Source organism: Hemicordylus capensis, chromosome 2 (assembly GCF_027244095.1).
Source record: "Hemicordylus capensis ecotype Gifberg chromosome 2, rHemCap1.1.pri, whole genome shotgun sequence".
Taxonomy (NCBI): Eukaryota; Metazoa; Chordata; class Lepidosauria; order Squamata; family Cordylidae; genus Hemicordylus; species Hemicordylus capensis.
Window position 1 is genome coordinate 340,754,628 of NC_069658.1, and position 25,052 is coordinate 340,779,679.

A 25,052-nucleotide genomic window follows, 5' to 3' on the forward strand; every position below is an offset into this window, starting at 1 on the left:
CCTCTTGGGGAGCCATAATAGCCCCTTCCATGAATAGGTTAAATCTGAGAAACTGAAACTATTTCCTTTGATAAAGGAAGCTTATCATCCATGGATGGGAGGGGGGAAGAAAGAGTGGGTGGAGAGCTGATCTTGCAGTAGCGAGCATGAATTATCCTCTTTGCTAAGCAGAGTTTGATTTGGTTTGCATTTGGGTAGGCGACTGCATGTGGCCACTGTCTGCTGTAAGATGCTTCCCTTAGGGGATGAGGCTGTAGCTCAGGTGGTAGAGCATCTGCTTTCCACACAGAAGGTCCCAGGTTCAATCCCTGACATCTCCAGGTAGGGCTGGGAATGACTCCTGCCTGAAACCTTGGAGAGCCACCTGCCAGTCAGTGTAGGCCATACTGAGCTAGATGGACTAATGGTCTGACTATATTCCTATTTCCACAGTGAGATTTGGGAAACAATAGTCTGACCAGTGCTATATTTGTGCTGTTTCCTTACATCCTTCAATGTGCCATTTTGACTAATGTGGATTAATGTAGCAATTGGCACAGTCCTTGTTAACAGCATTTTAATCCCATCCTCCTTCCAAGGAGCTCAAGGTGTTGGATATCCTCCCTCCATTTTATTTGGCCCTGCCTACCCCCAGCACAGTGCCTCCAGTGGCTGTTGCTGGTGTCTATCTTGTGTTTCTTTTTAGATTGTGAGCCCTTTGGGGACAGGGAGCCATCTTATTTATTTATTATTTCTCTTTGTTAACCACCCTGAGCCATTTTTGAAAGGTATAGAAATTGAATGAATAATAAATACATGTCAATCTAGTGAGGTAGGTTAGTGATTGGTCCAAGATCCCTTAACAGGTTTCAAAGCTGAGGAGCAATTTGAACCTGGGTATCTCTGATCTTGGTCCAGCACTCTACCCATTAGACACATTGGTGTCCACTCCTCATGCCCTTTAAATCTCTCTCTCTCTCTCTCTCTCTTTTTTTTAAATTTTGGATGCTGTTCTTGCCTTGTACATCGCCCTGAGTCTGTGGATTGGGCGGTATATTAAATCTGTTAAGAAATAAAATAAATAAAAAATGTGGGCGACAGTTCAAAACAATTCAAACACCGGAAATGCTCTATTCTACTTTATCTTCACTCTAGAGTAAAGAGTAATGAGAACAATAGCAGGATAGTTGACTTGGGTACGCAAAGGTAAATAGAGTGTAGAAGTCTCTAGGGATAAACCATGACCTTAACATGACACAAAGTCAACAAGGGGCTGGACCTTCTCTGAAAATGTGTATAAACAAGGGTGCTTGTCTTTGTTCCTCCAGGCAACAGCCTAAAATAACCTTTAAAAAAACATAAAAACCCAAGAATCTCTGAATCCCTGATTATGTAAACAAGCCTCAAGATAAGCAAGAGAATCTTCACCAGAAACCAGCTGGATCTCAATCAAAAGTTGAACCACAGAATGACATGCATAGCAATCTTAAGCATACTTCTCAAAACTAAGCCCCATTGAGTTCAATGGTATTTATTCCTCAGCAAGTGTTAGGAGGGTTGCAGCCTTAAACCACCATTTCTCTTTCTCCTCCTCCTCCTCCTCCTCCTCCTCCTGCTACTACTACTACTACTTCTGCGATTATTTATATACCACTTTTCAACAAAAAGTTTACAAAGCAGTTTCTTCATTATTAGTACTAGGTTTGTTCACACAATCATTTGAATCTAGGCTTAATGTGGATTACCAATATTGAAATGACTGTGTGAACCGATGCCAAGGTGATTAATGGCTCAAGATTCCAACCTTAGCATGGGTTCACACAATCACTTAAGTGCTGATAACCCACATTAAACCTAGATTCCAATGATTGTGTGAAATAGGCCACTGTGTTTGCTGCCAACAATGTACTAAAGTTTGTTCACCTGTGAAATATCAGTAGTATCTATTCGTGAGCATATTTTCAGAAACAGTGGTAACTAGGCATGTACATTTGCGTTTGGAATGAATGGAAACTGATACAAATGAAGAAACTGCAATCACCCCTTACATAGCATCCACATGGAAGTCCAGGCAGCTTCACACAATCCATGGCTTCATGCAGACATGTGTCTTCCCCCAGCAAGCCCACCAACAAACCTGTGTTTGCATGGGTTGATCATGTAAGCAAGTAACTGGATAGGCCCAGAGGTGTCAGAGGGGTACAAAATGATGGAGTGTTTGATGGTGCTTGGGGAAAGGGGAAGAGGCCCATTCCTTCTTGGTAACTGAGCAATGAATAAAAATAGTTTTCCCTCTCTCGTCGTTAATGCAAATCAATGAGCCTGCCTGGGGGCTAAAGGAGACTGGCCAAATCTATATTACCAAGCAAGGTCCTAAATCCAATTTTCATATAAACCTCCATTTGAAAATGAAGCTGGGATGGAAACTCTGACAAAAAGACCTAAGCCCAAGTGGGGCTGGTAGCAACAGTTGACACTCTAACAAAGCATTCCTTAAGTGATGATGTAACTGTTGAACTGCAGCCTGTGCAGGTTCTGCTAGTGCCAGATATTTGGAGGAGTTATTAGGACTGGGCTTTATCCTTGTAATTGCCTATGATTTATTGCCTTTTTTAAACGTCTCATTCCTGCACACAATCTGTGCCCTGGAACAGACTATTTCTAGGCTCTGGAACCGGCTATAAAAAGCATCATCAGAGCAGCAGATTTGTGGGAGTAACAAGCTAAGCTTCATCCAGTTGTCTGATTGTGTGTTGTGTGTGATTAACCATCCAGCTGCTCTAGCAGCATGGTCATGTGTGGTGTGAAGCTCAGGTTAAGGGGAGGTGCATGGCAAGGCTGCTGGAAACTGTGTGCTGCACCCCAGCACTGAGCAGTTGGATGCCAAACATACTCCTTGTTTGTCAGTTCTTTAAGCTTCCTTCATATTTTCCAGCTGTTTCTTCCCTTGAGGGAGTTTGGAGCCTGATTCACTTAGCTCTGCTAAGGTAAAGGATGGAGTCAACCCCAGCTGCAAAGACACAAAGGAGACGGCTAGGTGCACGCAGAGGGAAAGTTAATCAGTCTTCCAACCCACTTCAGGGAGTGGGTGGGTGTTATGATCTATGTGTTTTGAGATGTGTGGGAATATTTTTAAACTCTATTATGTGAGTTGGGAGCAGGAAAGGGGATGGCCCAGAGCCATACTTGCATCTTCCCTGTTCAAGGGACCAAGCAGAGGGTGCTGCTGAATCTCTGTGGGGAAGACGGGGCTGTGGCAGTGTGCCCCATCCCTGAGCTTCACATTGATCCTTTGGCATGGAGCCTCTGCACGATCAGAGAGCATGGGGGGAAAGCAGGGTTCCCGGTCCTGTGGGTATAACCTCATCTGTGCATAGCCCTAGTATCTTATTCATAGGCTATTGGATCTGATATGATTCTGATCTGATGCAAGTGATGATCAAATAAATAGTGCATCCCAAAACTGTACCAGCCCATATTAAATTGTTCAGTAAAATGAAAATGTTATTTTTCAGTGTAAAACACTTTGGAAACTTTTGTTGAAAAGCAGTATATTATTATTATTATTAGTAGTAGTAGTAGTAGAGTAGTTCAATGCATCATTCTTAGCTTGATGCTCCATTCTAAAGGATATAATGGGAAATCAGTGAAATATAAGCAAGTCAGAATCGGATTAAACTTAGAATTGATGGTGGACCCTTCTTAGGTCTTGATATCACCCCCATTTCTCCCCACCCCCGCCACACACTTTTGCTTTGAATATATACATTCAGATGAGGTCAACAATATCCAATTGCAGCCTAGCAAGCAGTACCTTTCCAATGCTTCTCTAAAGAGTTGCTCACAGAAGAGTGGTTTGGTTTCGGACATCTTGTAATATCTTGTTTTGGACACTTTGTAATATAATACAGCCTTCTTCTGTATGATCCCCACTACATGTTGACTGAGGTCATCTGGATTGGTCTGTGTCTGGTGGTGACTCGGGACTGGGCTTTCTCTGTAGCTGCTCCTAGGTTGTGGAACGCACTCCCCACAGAAATTCATGGTTTAAATACATTATCAGCCTTTAAGAGAGCCCTTAAGATTTATTTGTTCGGTCTGGCCTTCCAGGGTTTTTAAATGGTTTTACATTGTTTTAATTGTTCACAATATGGTTTTACATTTGATTTGTGAATTATTTATTATATATATAATATATACTATTTATAATATTTTGTTTTTAGTTTGTAGATCGCCCAGATTGGTTATATTGCGCAATGTAGAAATAAATAAATAAATAAATATGCAAATCTATGTCCCTCCCCCAAAGCATTGTGATTGAAAGGGAGATGAACCAACTGCACCATGCTTAGAGCAGTTGCAAGCCTAGCATAGCATAGAAACAGAGATGCCAATCACATAATTGCTCTCTATCTACCCTCAGCATTTTCCATATATTTTCCCACCTTCAGCATTTTCCCATCACCAATAACAATACTTAAGTTCTGTAGCATCATCAACATAAAAAAGCATGTAAACAGACATCCAATCATTGAATTGAGTTTTATACAGCCGAGTAGCATAAAGAAAACATTGTACTGGACAGTGCCACTATTAGCAATTTTGCATTGGCAATCATACAATGCAAAATGTTGCTGATAGGAGCTGTATTGGATCTGAATACTGTTCCGATATGATGCACATCCCTAATAGATATGACTCTTGTCTGTCCTCCCCTGCATCCCATTATCTTTGCAAATGTATAGTTGGGACACAGATAATGCTGAGATAATGCCTGGTGCACCTTAAAATATAGTAAACCAGAAACTCCCTGGTTCTAACCTCTCTCCATCATAACAGACTTACTAAGTGGTATAGGTGATTCAGTCCCAATCTCCTGCCTGCAATATATTATATTACTGACCTAGCTTATAACGTCGTTTTAAGGATTTAATGTATTTTGAATGCCTTGAATGCACAAAATGCTATATAAATGCTGCTTATTATATCAATGGCACTCTCCAACCTGAGAGGTTCACTTGTATATACCAGCTACTGGGATGCTGATATGGGCTGGTTATATGACGCCGTATGCGATGACACTGAACATCATGTTTTACTCCTTGGCTGCTGTACCAAGAAGTAAGTGATGCTTCTGGGGATATAAATACATCTTATTTATGTATTATTTATTTTTCTATGTAAACCACTTTGAGAATTTTTGTTGAAGAGCGGTATATAAATATCTGTAGCAGCAGTAGCAGCAGCAGCTCCAAGCATACCTCTAATCAAGGGAGGGTTAGGAAGGAATTTCTCTGCAACCAAAACAGGCCACCTAATGCTCATCAATCTCATCAATCAGAATGGTTTGGCTCACTTACATAGATATGGCTATTTCCTTTGTTAGCCAAAAAAATGGTGACAACCCTGCTCTTTATTTGTGGCCAGCTGTGTTTTTGGTTGGATAGACTGATCCGTGAGGAGTTTGTGCAGGGGTCCTCAAATTTGGGTACCTAGATGTTGTGGCTGCAGACCATTGTGGCTGGGAATGATGAAACGAACAATATCTGGGGACTCAGGTTTGAGATCCCCTGGGTTGATGATCCAGCCCAGCAGCTTCTGAAGTCTCCTGAGTGATGGTATAGCGGGCAGAACTCCTGGCAACTTGCAGAGTCCTTTGGATGGGACAGCCGTGGAGACAGCCCTCCTGGCAGCTGAGATTTTATCGGGATTTCATGGAAGGACTGCTGAACAACTAGTGCTGCAGGGACACAGGTAGAAATGTCCTAAATCTTACTAGCCAGAAGTGACACTGGTGTTTTCTAGTTCCAATTCAGGTTAAAGCTGCCTTAACCAAAACCAACATAGTTCAGCTTTCTTTTGAAAAACGAGTTGTGCTGCTGTCTCTTCTACAGAAGCTGAAAGTGAAGCATGAAGGGGGACCAGCTTCCTGCGAACTGACAGCTTTGAAGATAGAAAATGGTAAGAAACAAATGAACATAAATTGCCTTGAAGTGCCTCCACTTTAAAAGCCCTAAAAGCTGTTCTGCTAAAAGGGGATAGGGGAGTATATGTAGGCACAGTCCCAACCATTCCTGAGTGTGCCTTCATATCATCGAAAGTAATGTGTGGGCATGTGTATGCCCAAGAGCAGTTCCTGCAAACACAGCGGCTACATCTGTGAATGCTTGATTGACAAGGTTTATTCTAAGTCTACCTCCATCATGAGCATCCCCTTACTTCAAAATTTTATGACAGAAGGAAAAGAAGAAAGATGGAAGGGGAAACGAGAATAAATAGAAAAAGGGAGAGGGAGAGAGGGAAAGAAGGAAGGGGGAAATGACAAACAGAGTGGAAGCAAGAAAAATGTAGGAAAATTAGCATAAAATGGGGGAAATAGGGAAAATGCAAAAAACGGGGAAACTAGCATAAACGAAACAGTATTCATCTATCTGTTTCTTTTTAGCTTTTCTTTTCCCCTCTATTTCTTTTAAAGAAATAACTTCCTTGTTCAACTCCAGAGGCCAAATTGCCCAGTATTTTTTGCACTGCACCAAAAGTGTCCAGCTGCACATTAGAATCAAGCAAGACGGAGGTGCTCATTGTGGGGGCTCAGAATCTGAGGGGTGAGTTGGACCTTCCTGTGCTGGATGGGGTTACACTCCCCCAGAAGGAGCAGGTGCGCAGCTTGGGAGTACTCCTGGACCCAGGCCTCACCCTGGTTTCTCAGGTGGAGGCCATGGCCAGGAATGCTTTCTATCAGCTTAGGCTGATTCGACAGCTGCATCCATTCCTTGAGGAGGATGAGCTCAAAACATTAGTGCACCAGCTGGTAACCTCCCGGCTTGACTACTGCAATGCGCTCTACGTGGGGCTGCCTTTGTACGTAGTTCGGAAACTTCAATTAGTTCAGAATGCGGCAGCCAGATTGGTCTCTGGGGTAACCTGGAGAGACCATATTACGCCTATTTTGAAACAATTGCACTGACTGCTGATATGTTTCTGGGCAAAATACAAAGTGCTGGTTATTACCTTTAGAGCCCTGAATGGCTTAGGCCCAAGTTACCTCAGGCCTTCTTCTGTGAGATCCCCACCGCACATTAAGGTCATCTGAGGAGGTTCGTCTCTAGGTACCACCAGCTTGTCTGGTGGCGAGACAGAGGCGGGCCTTCTCGATAGCTGCTCCAGGGCTGTGGAATGCGCTCCCTGCGGAAATCTGCAATTTGAATTCTCTATTAGCCTTCAGGAGAGCCCTTAAAATGTATTTGTTTGGCCTGGCTTTCCAGGGTTTTAAAATTGGTTTTAATATTTTAACCTGGTTTCGGGGTTTTTAATTACTGCAATTGTTCAATTCTTGTTTTAAAATGTTTTTAAATTGTTAATTGTTGTTATATTGTTTTTAATTTTTGTTTTAGCTCTTTATTATTTTAGTGGTTTGTTTTTAATTGTAAACCACCCTGAGCCTTTTTGGAAGGGCGGTATGCAAATCAAATCAAATCAAATCAAATCAATCATAATAAATCAACCATCATATGTTATATTTGTCCATGTGAGTGCATTTGTAAACCACCTAGTGCTGTTGGATGGGGTGGTACAGAAATGCAATAATAATTAATTTAAATAAATAAATTCTGCTGGTCCTGTGTACTGTCTCTTTAAGAGGCAAGCCCTGCAGACCACAGGATGTGGGGGGAAAAAAACCTGGAGGAACAGTTTCAGTTGGATTGCAGAAGCCTGTGTAAATAAGTGGCTGGGCCTGTGTGATTTCTGCAGGGGCCTGAACCTTCTGTAGATATGTAGCTGGCCGGAGCACAACTTAGTGAATAACACAGGTTCCCCTACACACATGAAACTGAGAATATATACGAGTGTCTGTGAAAGGTACCAGACAGCAGACAGGACAAATGCATCTCTCCCTAAAAAACCAAAGCTTTGGCAATGGTAGCCACATCTGCATAATTTTATTTCATGTGAAACTTAAATTAATTGCTTTTTAATATTTTTTCAAAGGGATTTAAAAATATATATAAAATATATTAAAATTTAAATATTAACTAGATTTAAAATCCCTATGGAAAAATATAAGTCTGCATTCATTATGCTATTACCCAATCGTGATATTGCTTAACATAGGCAGGTAGAATTTTTGAGGTAATTTTGTATTTGTTGAGTAAGGTGAAAAGCTGGCTGTGGTGGAAGGCTTTCACAGCTGGGCCAGCTCACTTGACCAAAGAATTTCCTCTAACTAAGCAATGCCTCTATTCAACGAAAAAGAGCAGCTCGGTAATGAGGGGAAATCAGCAATGTGTTTGAGGTGAGGGTGCCATCTAGTAAGGGGTGTAAGACAATTGACACTTGGTGAAATAATTTCCTCTGTAACCATTAAAGGTGCAGCTCTGCTCCCTCCTTCAATAGTTATAAATACTACTGCTGCTGTAGACTCATCCATTTGAGTTGCACATCAGCTGGGATCAGCTGACCTCCTCTCCTTGTGAAGCCTGGGCCAACAATAAGGCTGACAAAGGCTCCAAATTTAGCACTTAGATTATTTGGATGAAAGATCCATCAGCAATGCCCTACATATTGATATGATGATTTTTCTAAGTACTGCACACACATTGCCTCATTAATCCATACGTATCTCTAAAGCAGGCGGATATGATTATCCTCCAATTATTGATGAAGGTAGGGGCAGACAGACAATGGCTTGTCTAGGATTACTCTTAAACTGAGATTTTGGGAACTACCTGTTTGACTTTAACACCAGCTCTTCTCTAAAACCCCTGCTAACTGGGCTGCACCTTTTACTGTGGTGATTCTCTTTATTTAGCAGGGGGAGAGTAAATGGCCCTATCCACCCCCAGCACAGTACTTCCAGTGTCTGTTGCTGGTGTCTATCTTATGTTTCTTTTTAGAACATGAGCCCTTTGGGGACAGGGAGCCATCTTATTTGTTTGTTATTTCTCTGTGTAAACTGCCCTGAGCCATTTTTGGAAGGGCGGTATAGAAATCAAATTAATAATAATAATAATAAGTCCCCAAACATTGCATGCCTTCATCATGAAAAAGCCATATCTAGCTATCTCTGGTAGATACTCAAGAGCCCTCTTTAGAATTCAAATAGTTGAGCTGCATTTGTAAAGCGTGTCCTCCTAAAATTTAAATTGACAATGAGCTTGACAAACTTGAGATGCAAGTCAATGTGGTCTGGCAGAAAAGAATGAACCAGTCCTAAGAAAAGCCGTCCATTTTAAAACAATGACCTCCTTCTTTCCCTCCCTCTCCTTGAACAATGTATAGCCAATGCAGCCCATGTGCATGAGGACGTGGAGAAAGAGAAGGCAGAGTGGCTGGAGAAGCAGAGAAAGGAGGTCACCAGGCTCCTGCAGCAACACCAGGAGGAGAAAGAATATCTGAAAGAAGCTCACCAAGCAGAGACCAAGACACTTAGCCAAGAAATTAAAATCCAGGTTGGATCTACATTGATCAGTACAATTCTTATCTCTGCCCTTGCTATGTCTGGTTGGTTCTCAGCTATTTGTGTTTGTTTATGGAAAGTATAGGCCATTTTCCCACAATACAGTCAAAGTGGCATACAACTGAAAGAATAGAAACAATACTAAACATTAAAACAGCATGCAGGAAAACCACAATCAAAATGGAAAGCATAGCAGCAGAATCGTGAAAACCTGACCCATCAACGCAGGGCAAATGCCTTGATTGAATACAAGTGTATCAAGAGCATAGGGCCCATCCAAACCAGATAGGGCAGGAAGCTCCACTGTTTTGGGCAAGGGCAGCCACCATGGAGAATGCCATGTCCTGGATCAGCACCAATTTGCTGTCATTTCCGCCACCACCACCCCTGCTCTTTTCCATCCGGACTGGTCAGTGTCATGACTGTGCTATTTTTTGCTTTATGTGCCATTAATGCAAACTAGTGCTGGTACCTGGGGTCAATGGGTGGATCCTCCCTAGAAAGAACACATTTGTCCTCAGGTCACACACACACACACACACACACACACACACACACACACCAGTTTGTGCACACCTACTTGTGCACGAACTGGTTGTGCATGAACCAGTTTGTGCACATCCCTACTGCCATGTCATTATGGCCATTTGTCCCAGAGTTAGAAACTTGGGTGAGTAAAATAGAATGGGTGATAATCACCCATGTTGTTATATCACTCTTCTCTAGCATTTCATCAAGTCAGCTGCTCTGGTGGAATTCATGGCCAATATATCATAGCGATAATAAAGGTCAACAGTAACTGGAAGCAGATCTTGCAGTCTTGCCAGAATGTTCAGAATTTTGATATGTTTCAATGCATGTATTTGGAAGAGCATTATTTTTTAGGAGGAGGATTTAACATTATGGGGCTTTGTTTTCATATGGCAATCAGATGTGCTTAAATGCCTTCTCAGTTGCTAGAAACAGCAAGGCTGTTCTCACAAGCAGCCTAGTCCAGGCTAGGGCAGCCTAGTCTGGGCTAGTCTGCTCCTGTGGAGTGCTCCCACCTAGCCAAACTCCGCTTCTAAGCCCAGCCTCTAGTCAAGGTTAAGGGCATGGATGTGCCCAGTTGCCTGGATCATGAACAATTTTGGGCTGCTTCTAGCTCAAGCACACACAGAGACAAGCACCTAGAGTGCCCATCTCATGAGGTTATTTCCCCAATGCACTGCGCTCATTGCACAGTTCATGGTGAGATACCTGAAGGCTAAGACACAGTGTCCTGGCCTCCGGAGATCCCCACTGCTCCATACAGTGTGGATTGTCTGAGTGTGTAGCAGTGTCCCCGACGAGAAGCCATACCGTCATCTGGGGGGGAAGGTAAGTTGGAACTGCCTTCCTCACTGCCCACCTGCATGCAGGTCATGTGACTACTTGTAGCATATCTTAATAGTTAATAACTGAAAAGTTTTCTGGGTGGAGATAGAGTTCTGGCAGGGTACACAGTATCATATTTTTGAAAGGTTTATGTTGAATCTGGTACTTTGAATTTTCTGCTTGGCAAAACCAAGAATTTACTGTGTCTAAAAATCCAGCCTGTCCGCTGAAAATGATAGTTTTCATTGAAGGTAACAGTCGTAAACATACTCACTTGCGCATGAAATCCATTGAACACAATGGGACTTATTTCTGAGTAAATCTGCAAGGGGCTGTGCTGTAAGTGCTGGCTTGCACTTTTATTTTTTAACAGAGTTACAAAAAACATTTGCATTTAAATGACAAAATACATGTTTCAGGCCATCAGTAAACCATGATGCATTTTTGTTTAAATGGTAGGAGTTTTCAGCAATGATCAAAGAAGTAACTATTAGGAAAGGATTGGGCTCCCACTTCCCTGTTTGTTGTGGGGAAAATATAGACATTTAAACGTATATGTGCCTTTACTAATTGATAACACTATTCGTGTATTTTCTCATTTTGGTTTTTAAAAAAATCTGAAGTCAAACTGTAAATTGTGAACTATATTGTATCCCAGTTTTAGGCATGTTTACTCTGAAAGCAAGTCTCACTGTGTTCAGTGGGGTTTATTCCCATGTAAGTGTGCCTAGGATTACAACCATAGAATTCTACTGATTGATTGACCATAGAGGCCTACCATCCTAGGCATGCTTAACTTAGGAGTAAGTCACACTGAGTTGAGTGGGACTTGCTTCCAAGTGAACATGCATGGATTTGGTCTGAAAGCATTTTTTAGATTCGTTGGTTTATCATATTTTATATACTGCCTTACATGTGCATCCCTAGGCAGTGTACATAAGTTAAAATACAAATATAAAACAATGTTATGATATAAAACAGGACACTTTAAGTTATTTAGAAGCCTGAGGAAACAGGTGCATCTTAAGGGTCTTTTTAAAAGCAGCCAGAGATGGAGAAGATCTGATTTTGATAGGGGTTGTATTCCAGAGCCCTGGGACAGCCACAGAGAAGGCCCAGCCCCAGGTAGTCACCAAATGAGCCGGTGGTAGCCATAACCGGACCTCCCTAGGTGCTCTTAATAGGTGAGGGTTCATGACTAAGGAGGTGCTCTTTTAAATACACTGGACCCAAGCCATCAAGGGCTTTATTGGTAATATCCAGCACTTTGTATTTCACTTGGAAATATATTGGAAGCCAATGCAATGTTTTAACAATCAGTGTTATATGGTCTCTTCGAATTATCCTAGAGACCAGTCTGGCTGCCATGTTCTGCATCAGCTGTAGTTTCTAGACTACGTATAAAGGCAGCCCAACATAGAGTGCATTGCAACAGTCAAGCCTGGAGGTTACCAGCATATGCACCACTGTTTTAAGGTCATTAACCTCCAGAAATGGGTGTAGCTGATGTATTGGCTTAAGCTGATAAAAAGCGCACGAGAGACCAGAGAGAGTTTTGGATCCAGGAGCACTCCCAAGCTTTGTACTCGTTCTTTCTGCGGGAGGGTCACCCCATCCAGAACAGGCAGATCTAAACCATCTCTTGAGTTCTGACCCTGCACAGTCAGAACCTCTGATTGTCTTGGATTCAATTTCAGTTTGTTATCCCTCAAGCAGGCCAACACCGCCTCCAGGCAGTCATTTAGGGAAGTAATGACATTACCTGATGAAGTTGATATGGAGACATAGATTTGGGTGTCTTTGGCATATTGATAACACTCTGAACCAAATCTCCTGATGATCTCTCCCAGTGGTTTCATGCAGATGTTAAAAAGCATTGGAGACAGTGTGGAGTCTTGTGAAACTCCAGACATTAACTCGCCTCGTAGAGTAAGAGTCTCCAAGCAACACCACCTGGAAACTGCCAGAGGGGTAGGAATGGAACCACTGTAAAACAGTGCCACCCAATCCCACCCCCACTCTGGCAACCCAGAAGGATACCATGGTTGATGGTATCAAAAGTTGCCAAGAGATCCAAAAGGATCAGCAGTCACACCCCCTCTGTCAATACCCAATTGGAGATCATCCACCAGGCCAATCAAGGCAGTCTCCACCCAGTAGCCTGCCTGAAAGCCAGTTTTCAATGGGTCTAGATCAGTGGTTCCCAAACTGGGAGTCTCCTGAAGTTGCTGAACTACAACTCCCATCGGCTCCAGCTACAATTTATTGTGGCTGAGGATGATGGGAGCTGTAGTTCAGCTACATCTGGAGGCTCCCAGTTTGGGAACCACTGGTCTAGATAATCAGTTTCCTCCAAGACTGCCTGAAACTGAGAGGCCACCACCTGCTCAATCACTTTGCCCAACCATGGAAAATAATTGGTCTATAATTGGCTAACTCTGAGGGATCCAGTGCAGGTTTCTTCAAATAAGGCCTAATAATAGTCTCCTTAAGGCAAGGATTCATCCTGCCCTCCCTCAGAGAAGCATATATATTATGTACCAGACTCTCTCTGATAGTACTTTTATGCCATGTAGTCAAAGGGCACTTCTAGTCATGCTCCTTGTAGTGCCAGTTGATCATTGTGTTCCCACTTGCAGCCATGCGAGGAATGGCTACATTTGTTCCACACAGCAGTAGATGTAGTGTGCTTTTGGGACGTGGAAGACACTCACTCTCTCACCCCCTCAAAAGGAACAAAAACACAATATACCTGGGCAATAACCATATATTACTTACCAATATATGGTTATTGCCCCAGTTGGTTGGTTTTGCCATCGAGTCACTGTCAAAACTCCTGGCAACCACAGAACCATGTGGTTTTCTTTGTAAAATACAGGAGTGGTTTCCCATTGCCTTCTCCCATGCAGTATGAGATGATGCCTTTCAGCACCTTCCTACATTGCTGCTGCCCTATATAGGAGTTTCCCATATTCTGGGAAACACACCAGCAGAGATTTGAACCAACAGCCTCCTGCTCTCTAGGCAGGTTGCTTCACCACTGCACCATTATACTGCTGCATATTTTTGTGTTGGGTTATTTTCAAGTCTGGTGTTCTGTTGTTGTTTTTTTAATTTTATAAATGTGACAATTTAAGCATGGGGAAAAATACAGGTGGACAACAACAACAACAAATATTTATATACCGCTTTTCAACAAAAGTTTCCAAAGCTGTTTACACAGAGAAATAAATAAATAAGATGGATCCTTGTGCCCAAAGGGGTCACAGTCTAAAAATAAATGTATGCTAGACACCAGCTACAGACACTGGAGGAACTGTGCTGGGGGAGGATAGGGCCAGTTACTTCCCCCTGCTAAATAAAGAGCATCACCATGTTAAAAAGGTGCCTCTTTGTTCAATTAGCAGGGGCAATAGATGAAGAGATCATGAATAGATGACAAGATCATGTGAACTAAGTGTGACAAACCCAGCTAAACTCCTAGTTTAGTTTAGCTACTAGTTCAGAGAAGTCAGTCAGTCAGTCATGTTTATTTACGGTCATAGACCAAAATTTACATACATATACAATGAGGTGTCCATATGTCTTTAAATATATATTGGCTTTTCTTAAATTGAATGCAATTGTACACGTTCAGCTCTGGCAGATTTCTGGCAACTTGTCAGCATGAATGTGGTGAACTCCATACCAGAGTTCACCACAGTTCATTTTAAAGAAACAAGACACTATTTTTAGCCTACTTTCCAAAGGAAAGATGGCATATGAGACTATCATACCCATGTGTGTGTCCCCTCAATAACACTTGTATCTACAGTGCCCATACAAACCAAATGCACATCTCATGGGAGGGGAGCCTATGGGATTCTGATTTTTTTTTTTAAATTTCAGTGTGCCATCTTGAAACAAGATGTGCCATCTTGAAACAAGATGGCAGCCACTGATCACACCACTCAACAGTATCACCCATTTACTATGCATGTGTTGACAGTTTGGCACAAACAAAATTCACAATGCAATGAGAAGGAGACCTAAGGTAGTCTGATGGAGTGGAGGACTCTTTTCATTACAGTCCCCCATCTTGAAAACAGATAGAAACCACACACAGAGTACCTTCTCTTCAAACTTGTATTAGGGGGGAATACATGTGAACAAAGTGCTTCCATTTCCAAGAATGATAATCAAATACTGTCTAATGGATTTCATTCTGAACCCTTAGTGTGACTTGGATCAGAAGCAGAAAGTAGTTCAATTTGTTCTACTTAGAACTACTTGTTAGAATCTGTAGTCCAGCTTCTGACTTTCACCAGTGATTGTACAATGGAACATACCAGTTATAAAAGAGACAAAAACTTGCACTTAGAATTTCCTTCCCAAATACCTACACTTTATACCTTCTCAATTGTTCCCTTCACATATTCACTGAACAGGTGGATAGGGAGAGCAGGTCTGTCTGCTGATCATGCCCACAATGTCCATGCATTTGGCTGAATATGTGAAAGGGGCCCCTACATACCCTGAAAGGGGATGTTATGGGGACAGGGTCAACAGCTGTAATTATATCAAGGGTAGGGCTAGTGGGAGGCTATCAATGGCAACTAGTCATGATTAACATTTGCTGTCTCCCAATGCCTCCAAATAGTAGTTGCTGGAGAGCAACAGTGGGAGAAGGCTATTCCCTTGTGTCCAGCTTGTGGACTTCCCAGAGGCATCTGGTTGGCCGCTGTGGAAAACAGAATGCTAGACTAGATGGATATTGTGGCCTGATACATCAGGACTGCTCTTATGGTCCTCTTTCCAGGTTTTCATTGAATGTGTGAAAGGGAAAGTCTGGAAGAGCCTAATATCAGTAGATTTCAAGCTCTGACCCATGGCTCTTGGGATTCCATGGATGCTTTTCAGGGGTTCCTTCATGGGAAAGTCAGTAATGTTGGCCACATTTCTCCAAAATATTTCCCCCTAGCAATGTGCAGGTGCAGGAAAGTGTCGGGTATGTTCAAAGGTGCAATATCAGTTTGTGTAGGGCAACCATGTGGCCCAATAGGCCTGGCCAGCACACTACATAAATTGTCTGGGCACCCTAGAACATGCCTCAGAGTTATCTTAAAAGCACAAGGTTTCTGTAGCAGAAACGCAGAGGGGGCACCCTTAGGAAGCAAGTCCAACATGGAAATATTTCTCTGAAGATAGCAAGTCTGAATATCCTTACTATTACGCTGTATCTCTCTCCACAAAACAGTCTTTTAAGGGCCTGTTTAGGATATTTTTGCACATGTCTTTGCACCTTTAACACAATGAACACACACAGAGAGAGAGAGAGAGAGAGAGAGAGAGTATGTTATATAACTTACTCCCTAGTAAGTGAACATAAGATTGCTGGTTGCAACTGCTACTTATTTGGGAGTAAATCCCACTGAATCTGGTGATACACTGATTAAAAGTTCATAGGGTTGGACATTAATAGTAGAACTCAGGTAAGGCTACAATACCGAGCATGTTTAGTTGGGAGTAAGCCCCACTAAAAATGTGGACTTTTTGAATAAACATGGATACATTTGAATTGCATGTGTACATACAACTGCAAATATTCACATCTCTGATATGTATGGCCTGTTTCACTTCCTTCCCTCTCTCTGTTGTGTGGCTTTCCATAAAGAAAATCAGTCAATTTTTTCAGTATTGAAACTGGCATTAATTTTAACGGGTACGTTTTTCCTCATTCTTCCTCCAAGGAGCTAGGGATGGCATATATAATTTCTTCTCAGTTCAGTTCAAGGTTTTTTACATTATGACCAGCACATAATTTCTTCTCTTGATTTCCCCCCCTCCTTTTTAAAAATCAGACCAACCCATTGAGGTGTCTGGCCTATGTGTCTGGCCTGTGGTCACCCAGAGAGTTTCATGGCTGAGTGGAGATTTGAATTCTGGTCTGCCCAGTCTAAGTCAAATGCTTTGTCCACTATACCAGGGGTTCCCAACCTGTGGTACTTCAGATATTTCTGAAGCATAACTCCCATCACCCCCAGCTACAATTTATTATGGCTAGGGATGATGGAAGTTCTTCAGCATCTGGAGTACCACTGGTTGGGATCCCCTGTGCTACACTATACCACCCTGGCTTTCTGAGAAGGGCATTGCTGCCCATCATGGACAGGATCATCCTGTTGTTGTCTCTAGTCAAGCAGGGTTTGTAGAGCTGCAAACCTATTTGGCCAGGGGTGAACATGGAACAAAAAATATGGTTGAATACATAAACTTAGAGGTATTTATATACCATTTTTGACGACGATGAAGAAAAAGCTCTCAAAGCCGTTCCTAAAGCATAATGAATGCTCTCCAGGAGGTGGTTCCCTGTTCCAAAGGGACTTGCAAATCAAAAAGAAACACAAGGGAAATGCCAGCAATAGGCACTGGGAGAGATGGTATGCTAGACTGAACAGAGCAGTTGCTCTTCCCCTTCTAAATATGAGAGATCCACCTCTTTAGGAGGTGACTGCTAAATGATGTCTCTAACCTTAAAAGTATGAACTGCTGGGAATAAGATATTCAGCGGCATGATATACAACATGGATGGTGATACATTTTTGTTCTGTTAACAATATTTCACACTACTTATAGTCTTGCCTAATTTGTGTTTAGGTAGAAAAGGAGAAGGATTTAGAGTGTAAACAGCAACTGTCTGAGCAATATGACTCACTGAAGAGAGAGCAGGAAGCGAGACTTAGAGGTAAGAGACCGAAGCATGTGGGTTTCCAGCAAAGCCCTTGCAACTCCTCCCAGAACCATATTTTCATCTCCTCCTCTTTGTCCTTCCAAAGCCTGTATACATGAAGACAATCGAATGGCTCTGGTACAAGTGAATCCCATAATGGTACAAGTGTACTACATTTTTTTCCTTTTCTTGCTGGAGGCACTGCAATATGAACAGCTCCCTGGCAGGTAGAAATTCAAGGGCACAGGGTTTATGACAGGGAAGAAAGGGAGACAACAGTAATGCTTAGCAGAGCAAACAGTTCTACAGGTAACAGTGGTGCAGTTACTTCTCCTGCCAACATTGCTGGGCTTAGTACTCTTGTTCTAGACCTGCTGATATGAAAGAGCTTGGTTAGGGGCATAGCCAAGTCCTCAGGGATTCCCAGCACTGATCATCATGCTGCAGATTATGCCTCCCTCTTTGGGTCCACAAGCTGCTTCTAGTGCCAAAGTGGCAGTAGCAACATGCTCATAGGTTAGGATAGCTGACCCTCCAGGCAGGGCCATCCCCAGTGGGGCTGGGGGCAAATCGGCATGTGCAGGGCCTCCTTAACATTTCATATGATTACAGAATCATACTGATTGATGACATACAGTGTCAGTAGTGTGAGTAACTGAGTGAGATTTTTGGACATGTCCACCAGCTTGGACATATAGTGCATTTGTAAGCCCTCCCATCCTGCCCTACATCTGTACTCAGTATCAAAGCTCTATGCCAAGTCATTCCAGGGTGGGGCAAAAATGGGGTGAGTTACCCTTTTTTATTAAGGTAAAGGGCAGATTCCTCTATATGGGGGTGGAATGATGTTCTAAGGAGGGGCTTCAGCTCCAGACATTTTTGTAAGTTTCTGCCATGCAACAAGCAACTTAAAGGACTTTTTTATTTTTTAAAAATTAAAACATTAAAAATCAAAAGGTTGCCCAATCCATTTCCAGTTAAATCTCCAGAGCCTTCCCAATCTGCCCTACAATTGAACTCGATATCAAAGCCCTGTGGCAAGCCATTCCATAAATATCCAAAGAGGGGGGATAACTACAAAAAGGAAATCACATTATACCTCCATTACTAGGTCTGAGGACTCTGTCAGCAGGCACAGGCTGGGCACAGGGCAGGGCAGAGGGTGTGCACAGCACTGTGGTGGGCATGGGCCGCCAGAACTGGCCACTCTGCATCCTTCCTTCCTTGTTGCCTGCGGCAGTCAGCCTCCCAGCCAGCATTGAAGAGCTTGAGGGAGCCGGCAGCAAGAGGCCTCTCTGGAAGCCCCACCTACCTGCTGAACAGCTGAGAGGTAGAGCAATGGAGAGTGGAGCAGTGGAGAGCTGTAGCAGTGTGTGTGTGCCATGCAGGGAGCCTTTCATTAGCAGGCAAGCCTGCGTAGTGCTGTGGGGTAGGTGGGAGGGAGATAAATTGTTGGGACTGGGAGAGAGAGCAGGGCAGGCTGCAGTGTACCCAGAGCGGGGCCTGTGCCAGCACGGGGCTTGGGGCAATCGCCCCAATTGCCCCACCCTAAGGACGGCCTTGCCTCTAGGATTGCCCTGTGTTCACAAGGATTTAGCATCAGTCTCCAAGAGACTATTGAAAGCAACTACAGAAACTTTAATGGCTTGATATAGTGAAAAATATGGGGGCGGGGGGTATGACTTCAGATATAGTTTCAGTCAGAGCTGGCAACCTTATTTTGAGAGGAGAAAGAGGTATGTTTTTGTTTTTTAGATATGATAAAAACCATCTTCAAGGGAATGAAAAGCAGTTGTAGGAAGTAAGTGATGAAAAGATAGCGAATACATAGATACGGAGGCACAAGAAGTCATGGTAAAAACAGCACCATGCTGAGTGCTCGCACTTATCAGACAACTATTTATTATTTATTTCATAATAGCCCACTTTTAAACCTTAACACTTTCAAAGTGACATGTAATACATATTAGTAAAAACAAAGACACATTTTGAAATGTACATTTTAAAAGCCAAATAGATTGAGGGGGGCGAGGGAAGCCACAGCAATAGTAAAAAATAATAAAACAGCAAATCAAATAACTTGGGTCAAAAGTTCTCATCATATAAAATAAAAAATGCTGATCATTAAAACCTCAGCAAATAAAAAAGACTTAAGCAGACACTTCATAAGGAAGGCACTATGTTTAATTAGGATCAATAATTTATTACCACTACAAAGATCTTGATAATGGATACACTGCAAAGGAGATAGCATCACTAGAAAATGTTGCGCATATATAAGAACCCACATGCTCACACACACACTCTGTTCTCTGGAAAGTGGCAATGTCTGTGGATACTTGTGTGCTTGTTAGAGTGGCTTGCTCCAATGTAGATTTTCCACTGTACCTTTGAATAAACCAGAGGGCATTCAGATCATGTTTCCTAGTGGATAGCCCATATGCTGTTAGGTTCTCCATACCATATGTGCTGCTCATGTATTTTTCACTTCTCAGGGTCTCTGCCACTGACAGAGAGAGACCATAATGTCAAGATTATGTATGTAAGAATGGTCTTCCTGGGCCTATCTAGTCCAGCATCCTGTTTCCCATAGTGGTCCATCATATGCCTTTAAGAAGCCTGCAAGTAGGAAATGAAGGCATGCTCTCTTTCTTGCTGTTGCTCCCCTGAAGCTGGTATTCAGAAGCATTCTGGGTAGCCATTGGTAGACCTGTTCCATTACACTATATGCTTGGTCCTGCAGTAGTTTCATCCTGAGCTCTGCTCTGCCTTTTGAAGGCACTATCAAGAGAGACACTGTGTTCTGTTAGCATCCAGCAGTGCAAAGATAAAGCCTAGCTAGATCAGAGAAGATTCTGTGAACCCTATTGACTACTTCTGACTACTGATTTGGTGTTTCTCTTGTAGAGCTGCAGAAGGCACATGAACAAGAGAAGCTGTTCCTCACAGAATCCCACCAAAGATCTCAGTCATCTTTACAGGTGCCACTGTCTATATTTCAGATAGCACAGAGTTTCAGATTCAGCATAGTGTGTGTGTGGTCCAGAGAGACCCTGGCACAAATCCTGACTAAATTAAGTCTCTGTGGTACTGCACTGTGTGGCCTCCTTGATTTCATAGGTCCCTGCATGCAACAAACAGCCTCTTTTCCTCAGGGTTGCTTAGTTTAGCTTAGGCTCTCGGATCACAGCAGCTGCCATATTATTTATTTCTGCTAAATATGTGTGAGCAATGTTTCACTACTAGAAGCCAAGAGGTCTATCTGGTGGCAGTAAGCAGAGCCAAGCCTCCTGAATCCAGGATGCTTGGGGGCTTTACTCCATCCACCCCCTCAATCCCATGGAATGCCATAAAGCACAACAATCCCACACCTTCAGCATTTCACATGCCTGCTTTAGACCCAGTTAAATGGTCTCATCCCTCTCAACTCGCTACATTATCCCATGCACTGAAAAACCCCGCTGAATTCCTTCATCAGCTGAAGCTGCAAAGGCTTAGCATGGTGAAATGCCCTTAATAAGTACACATTCCTATGAGTCAAGCATATGATATTACAAGCTCTGTTTCCCTGTCTAGTGTGTTTATAGAGATCTGAGATATGAATATGAGTGTTCCCACTACTAAAAAACATATCTGTGTTTGAGATCCATTTGTCGCTAGGCCTATAATGTGATCTCTCCACAGCATGGCATCTAGAACGCTTACTAATAAAAATCCTGAAAGGAGCTGCAATGTTGCCCTTGTATTAGAACTAACAATAGAGCTGATTGATCTCAGGAATTAGTGCTTGTTTAACTATTCCTAGGGAATTCTAATTTTAGGCTGCAATCCTAAACACACTTAGAAGGGAACACAGTGGGACGTGCAGAACCTCAGAGTAAACATGCATAGGATTGTAGTGTCAAATGACCATTTTTGGCAATTACAAATAACTCTTGTGATGCTGTGGCTGGCTTCTTTATCTCTTGCTGGTACCGCGCTGAAGTGAAAATTACACTTTTATCTTTCTCTTCTGACTTCTACTTATATACATCTAGACTTCTTGATAGTGCCACTTAGTGGCCCATATTAAATACTAATTTTCATACTGACTGTTCAAATATCCTGTGAAAGTAAATCAGTGGGGACTACCTAAGCCTTGGGCTTGTGTTGGGGATGGTTCTGCCCTGTGACATTCATCAACTAGCACTTTCCATGTTGTGGACCTCCAGAGGTTGCATTGGACTGCTCAGCAACTTGAAAAGTAGCCAGTCATTAGAAGGTAGGACTTGTTTCCTGCCCATGGACAGAGGTGGCTTGTTGCCTCTTGCTGCTCTATAGTCGAGTTGCATTGAATTGCCTTGCTCCTCACCCTCTGCTGGCACCAGCCTCTGGGCGATCCCAGTACTGACACAGCCCTGTAAAAGCGTGTGACACAGCCCCACCCTCTCCTCCTTGGCCCCACCTACTGGGACAGAGGCTCATCTTCAGAGCTCACTTTGTCCTTGTCCTGGGGATAGCACATGCCACATCAAGGACCAAGCAGAATCAGGTGGCCTGATGCCACTTCTTGCTCCTTGCTGTACGTACCACCCCCAGGACAAGAACAGTGTGTGCTATGAAGGAGAAGGGGAAGTTGGTGGTATCAATGCCAACCCCGCACTTGGTGGGTGGTGCCAGGGCCAGGACAGGAAAAGTGGGCATGGCAGCAGAGTTGAAGGGAAGCAGTGGCAGCAAGCAGGTGGGTGCAGCAAGGGGTGGGGTGCTCTACACCCTATGGCACAATCACGGTCTGAGGCAGTTGCCTCACCTTGCCTCATGGGGGAATCACCCCTGCCCATGAACCTCCATGAACATCAGAAAAATTTCATTTGTTATTGAGTGTGATGCCAGACTCCTCCAGTAATTTCGGTAGAGCAAAGTGTTGCTAGTCATGTTGCATTTGTTTAGATCCAGATAAAAGGATATATCTATATCTATATCTATATCTATATCTATATCTATATCTATATCTATATCTATATCTATATCTATATCTATATCTATATCTATATCTATATCTATATCTATCCTTCAGGAGGACCCATTGGAACATCCTCTTTTGGAAATGCTCAAAAGCCGAAGGAAAGCCAAATGGCATTTCTTAAATTAAAACAAAATCACCCCCAAGGTGTGGTGAAATTTATTAATAGTGCTCATTCTTTTGCAGCCAATGGGATCTGCCAAAAGCCTGACTGGCCATCCAATTTGGAGAAAACCCTTGACTCTCCAAGTCCCAAGATGTATATACAAGGGTATACATGTCTCTCTCAGCAGATACATTCATTCCGTCTGACTTAAACACAGACTTGAACTTTCCCATTTAGTTTTGATACCACCACTATGTCTAGTAGTCAGATGGGATTTCCACTTCTAGAATTAATCTTATTTGCTTCATATATTCTTTTACCTTGGCTAAAAGGAGCAGAGATACCTTCCGGGTATCCTTCTGGGTGTTGACAGAGCAAATGGTTTTGCATTGGCCACAAGCGCAGCTTGATATGTCCTCTAGTTTTCCCAGGTCTTGGAACACTTTGGGGAATCTTCTCTTGATGACGGCTTTGGAGCCTGTGGTGATGCACTCTATCCTCATTAGCAGATCTAGAGCCTTAATTGCTGGCAAGCTTAGTAAGGCTCTGCATATATTTCTTGGGATGCAGTTTTTTCTCCTAGTTAGAGTCATTTTAAATGTGCCTCTCATATTTAGGACTGATTGTCCTAGGCCTTTTACTGTCTTGTTGGCTTCAAGATCAGTTATAAATACCCTGTATGCAGCAGCATAAAACTGCAGCACTATTATAGCAGCATTCAGTGATCACGGTGATATGGCTTGAACTGTGTCTTCTGAATATATAGCATTGCACATGTTAGTGCACATGATTTTCTCCAGAATTATTATTGCTTCTAATATAATCATTGTATATATTTATTCTGTCTCATTTCTTGCCTGTAGGAGACTATAGATGGATTGAGTTCCCAAATGAAGTCCTTCCAAGAAAAAATGAAACGGGTGGAAGAGTCAATCCTGAGCAGAGACTATAAGAAGCACATCCAGGTGCCATAAACAAAACAGGCCATAACTTCTTGTGTGGGATTTTTGCATATACCTTAGAGAGAACTTCCATATTGCTTCACATCACCTCAAATACACTGTTTTCCAGTTATGGTGATGCACCTATTCATGTGGCATACATGCATGTGTTAGTCTTTTTCTAGCTCATGTTTGGGGAAACAGTAAACTCCTGGGCACGGTTGGGCTCCTGTTTGGTGTGTGCATATGTCCTGGACATGTTGTACACTTGTGTATGTGCATAAAGGAATATGAGTGGCTGGAGCTTATATGTAAGTTTGACTTTTGGCCAAGGATGCAAAGTTGAGTTTTTACCCACCTTTCCTCCCTAGGATTATGGGAGTCCCAGCCAGTTCTGGGAACAGGAACTAGAGAGTTTGCATTTCGTCATTGAGATGAAGAATGAACGCATCCACAATTTGGACAAAAAGCTGCTGAACTTGGAAACAGTGGTGGGTTTGATGTACTAATGTCTACAGCTGTGCCCAGAAGTTAGTAAATAATTTGGAGGGTCCTTTGTGCTGCATACCTAAGTGGCCCCACCCTGTGTTCCAAAACTGTTAAGCCCTACTGGCGTTCATGTATCAACCCTCTACCACCATCCTTCTTTGGAAGGAGAAGAACCAAATGGTCCATTCTGAACTCTGGACCCCTTAGGTCTAGACTTATTAGACTCCTCCCCAGCATTACCGACCAGCCTATCTAGGCAACGCATGACATCGACAACCTCACCCCAGTCAGGCAAGTTGCTATTTGGTCTATGCACCAACATCAATTCATTCTCTGTGTCTTTATAATTACCAAACCATCCACTACTTGTTGAATCATCCAAGCCTTAAGGAGGAGTAGGGAGGTAAAACTTTAGCGTATTTTTAGAGTGAGAGACAATTATGTGAAGCACATGAACAGGACAACCTTCTCATGTTCAAAATGTTCTTTTAAAAAAGCAGAACAAAACAAAAAACTGTGGGAGAAGAAATGCTGACATATGCTAATAATTTTGATTGGGCTGCAGTGTTTAGTCAATTCACCAAATCTATTATTTGAACACAAACTTTGTGACTGAAAAGTACCTGAAAAGTTAATGATGCACACATTTTTTAGAAATCTACAAAACTGTAGGTAGGAGTGGCATCTTAAGAAGTGTTCCACCTTCTCACACAGCAAGAAATGTCTGCTAAGAAAGCATCTGCCACCTCCTGGTGCTAAATGAGAATGCAGAGTCAGGCACTGGCATTCTCCTTGTTTCGTTGTCATGAGAATTAGTTCCAAGGTTTTCCTACTGCCCCCTCCCACTGCAAAGAAAGTTTCCTACCAATGTGAGTCTCCTTTACTAAGCTCCCTTGCTAAGTTTTCCACTGTTTACCACCGTGAGAGCCATGCCCCTGGCAGCTGCTTGGCACATAATTCTGAGGTATAATGCATTAATCCTATATTAATGGAGGGTTTTTTTTGGGGGGGGG

The 25,052-nt window shown here is 42.7% G+C and overlaps 1 protein-coding gene across 3 annotated transcripts in view; it reads left to right on the plus strand.

The window, feature by feature from the left end:
• The window catches only part of CCDC69 (coiled-coil domain containing 69), a 48,896-nt gene that overhangs the window by 16,731 nt on the left and 7,113 nt on the right, over positions 1-25,052 (plus strand). For 2 of the 3 annotated variants that reach the window (XM_053301291.1, XM_053301290.1), the window contains exons 2-7: positions 5,874-5,940; positions 9,259-9,428; positions 17,429-17,516; positions 20,409-20,482; positions 23,473-23,574; positions 23,922-24,041. In XM_053301291.1, the coding sequence (XP_053157266.1) occupies positions 5,874-5,940; positions 9,259-9,428; positions 17,429-17,516; positions 20,409-20,482; positions 23,473-23,574; positions 23,922-24,041 (621 nt within the window). The remainder of the gene's footprint in view (positions 1-5,873; positions 5,941-9,258; positions 9,429-17,428; positions 17,517-20,408; positions 20,483-23,472; positions 23,575-23,921; positions 24,042-25,052) is intronic. The other variant, XM_053301292.1, reaches the window with a different exon arrangement.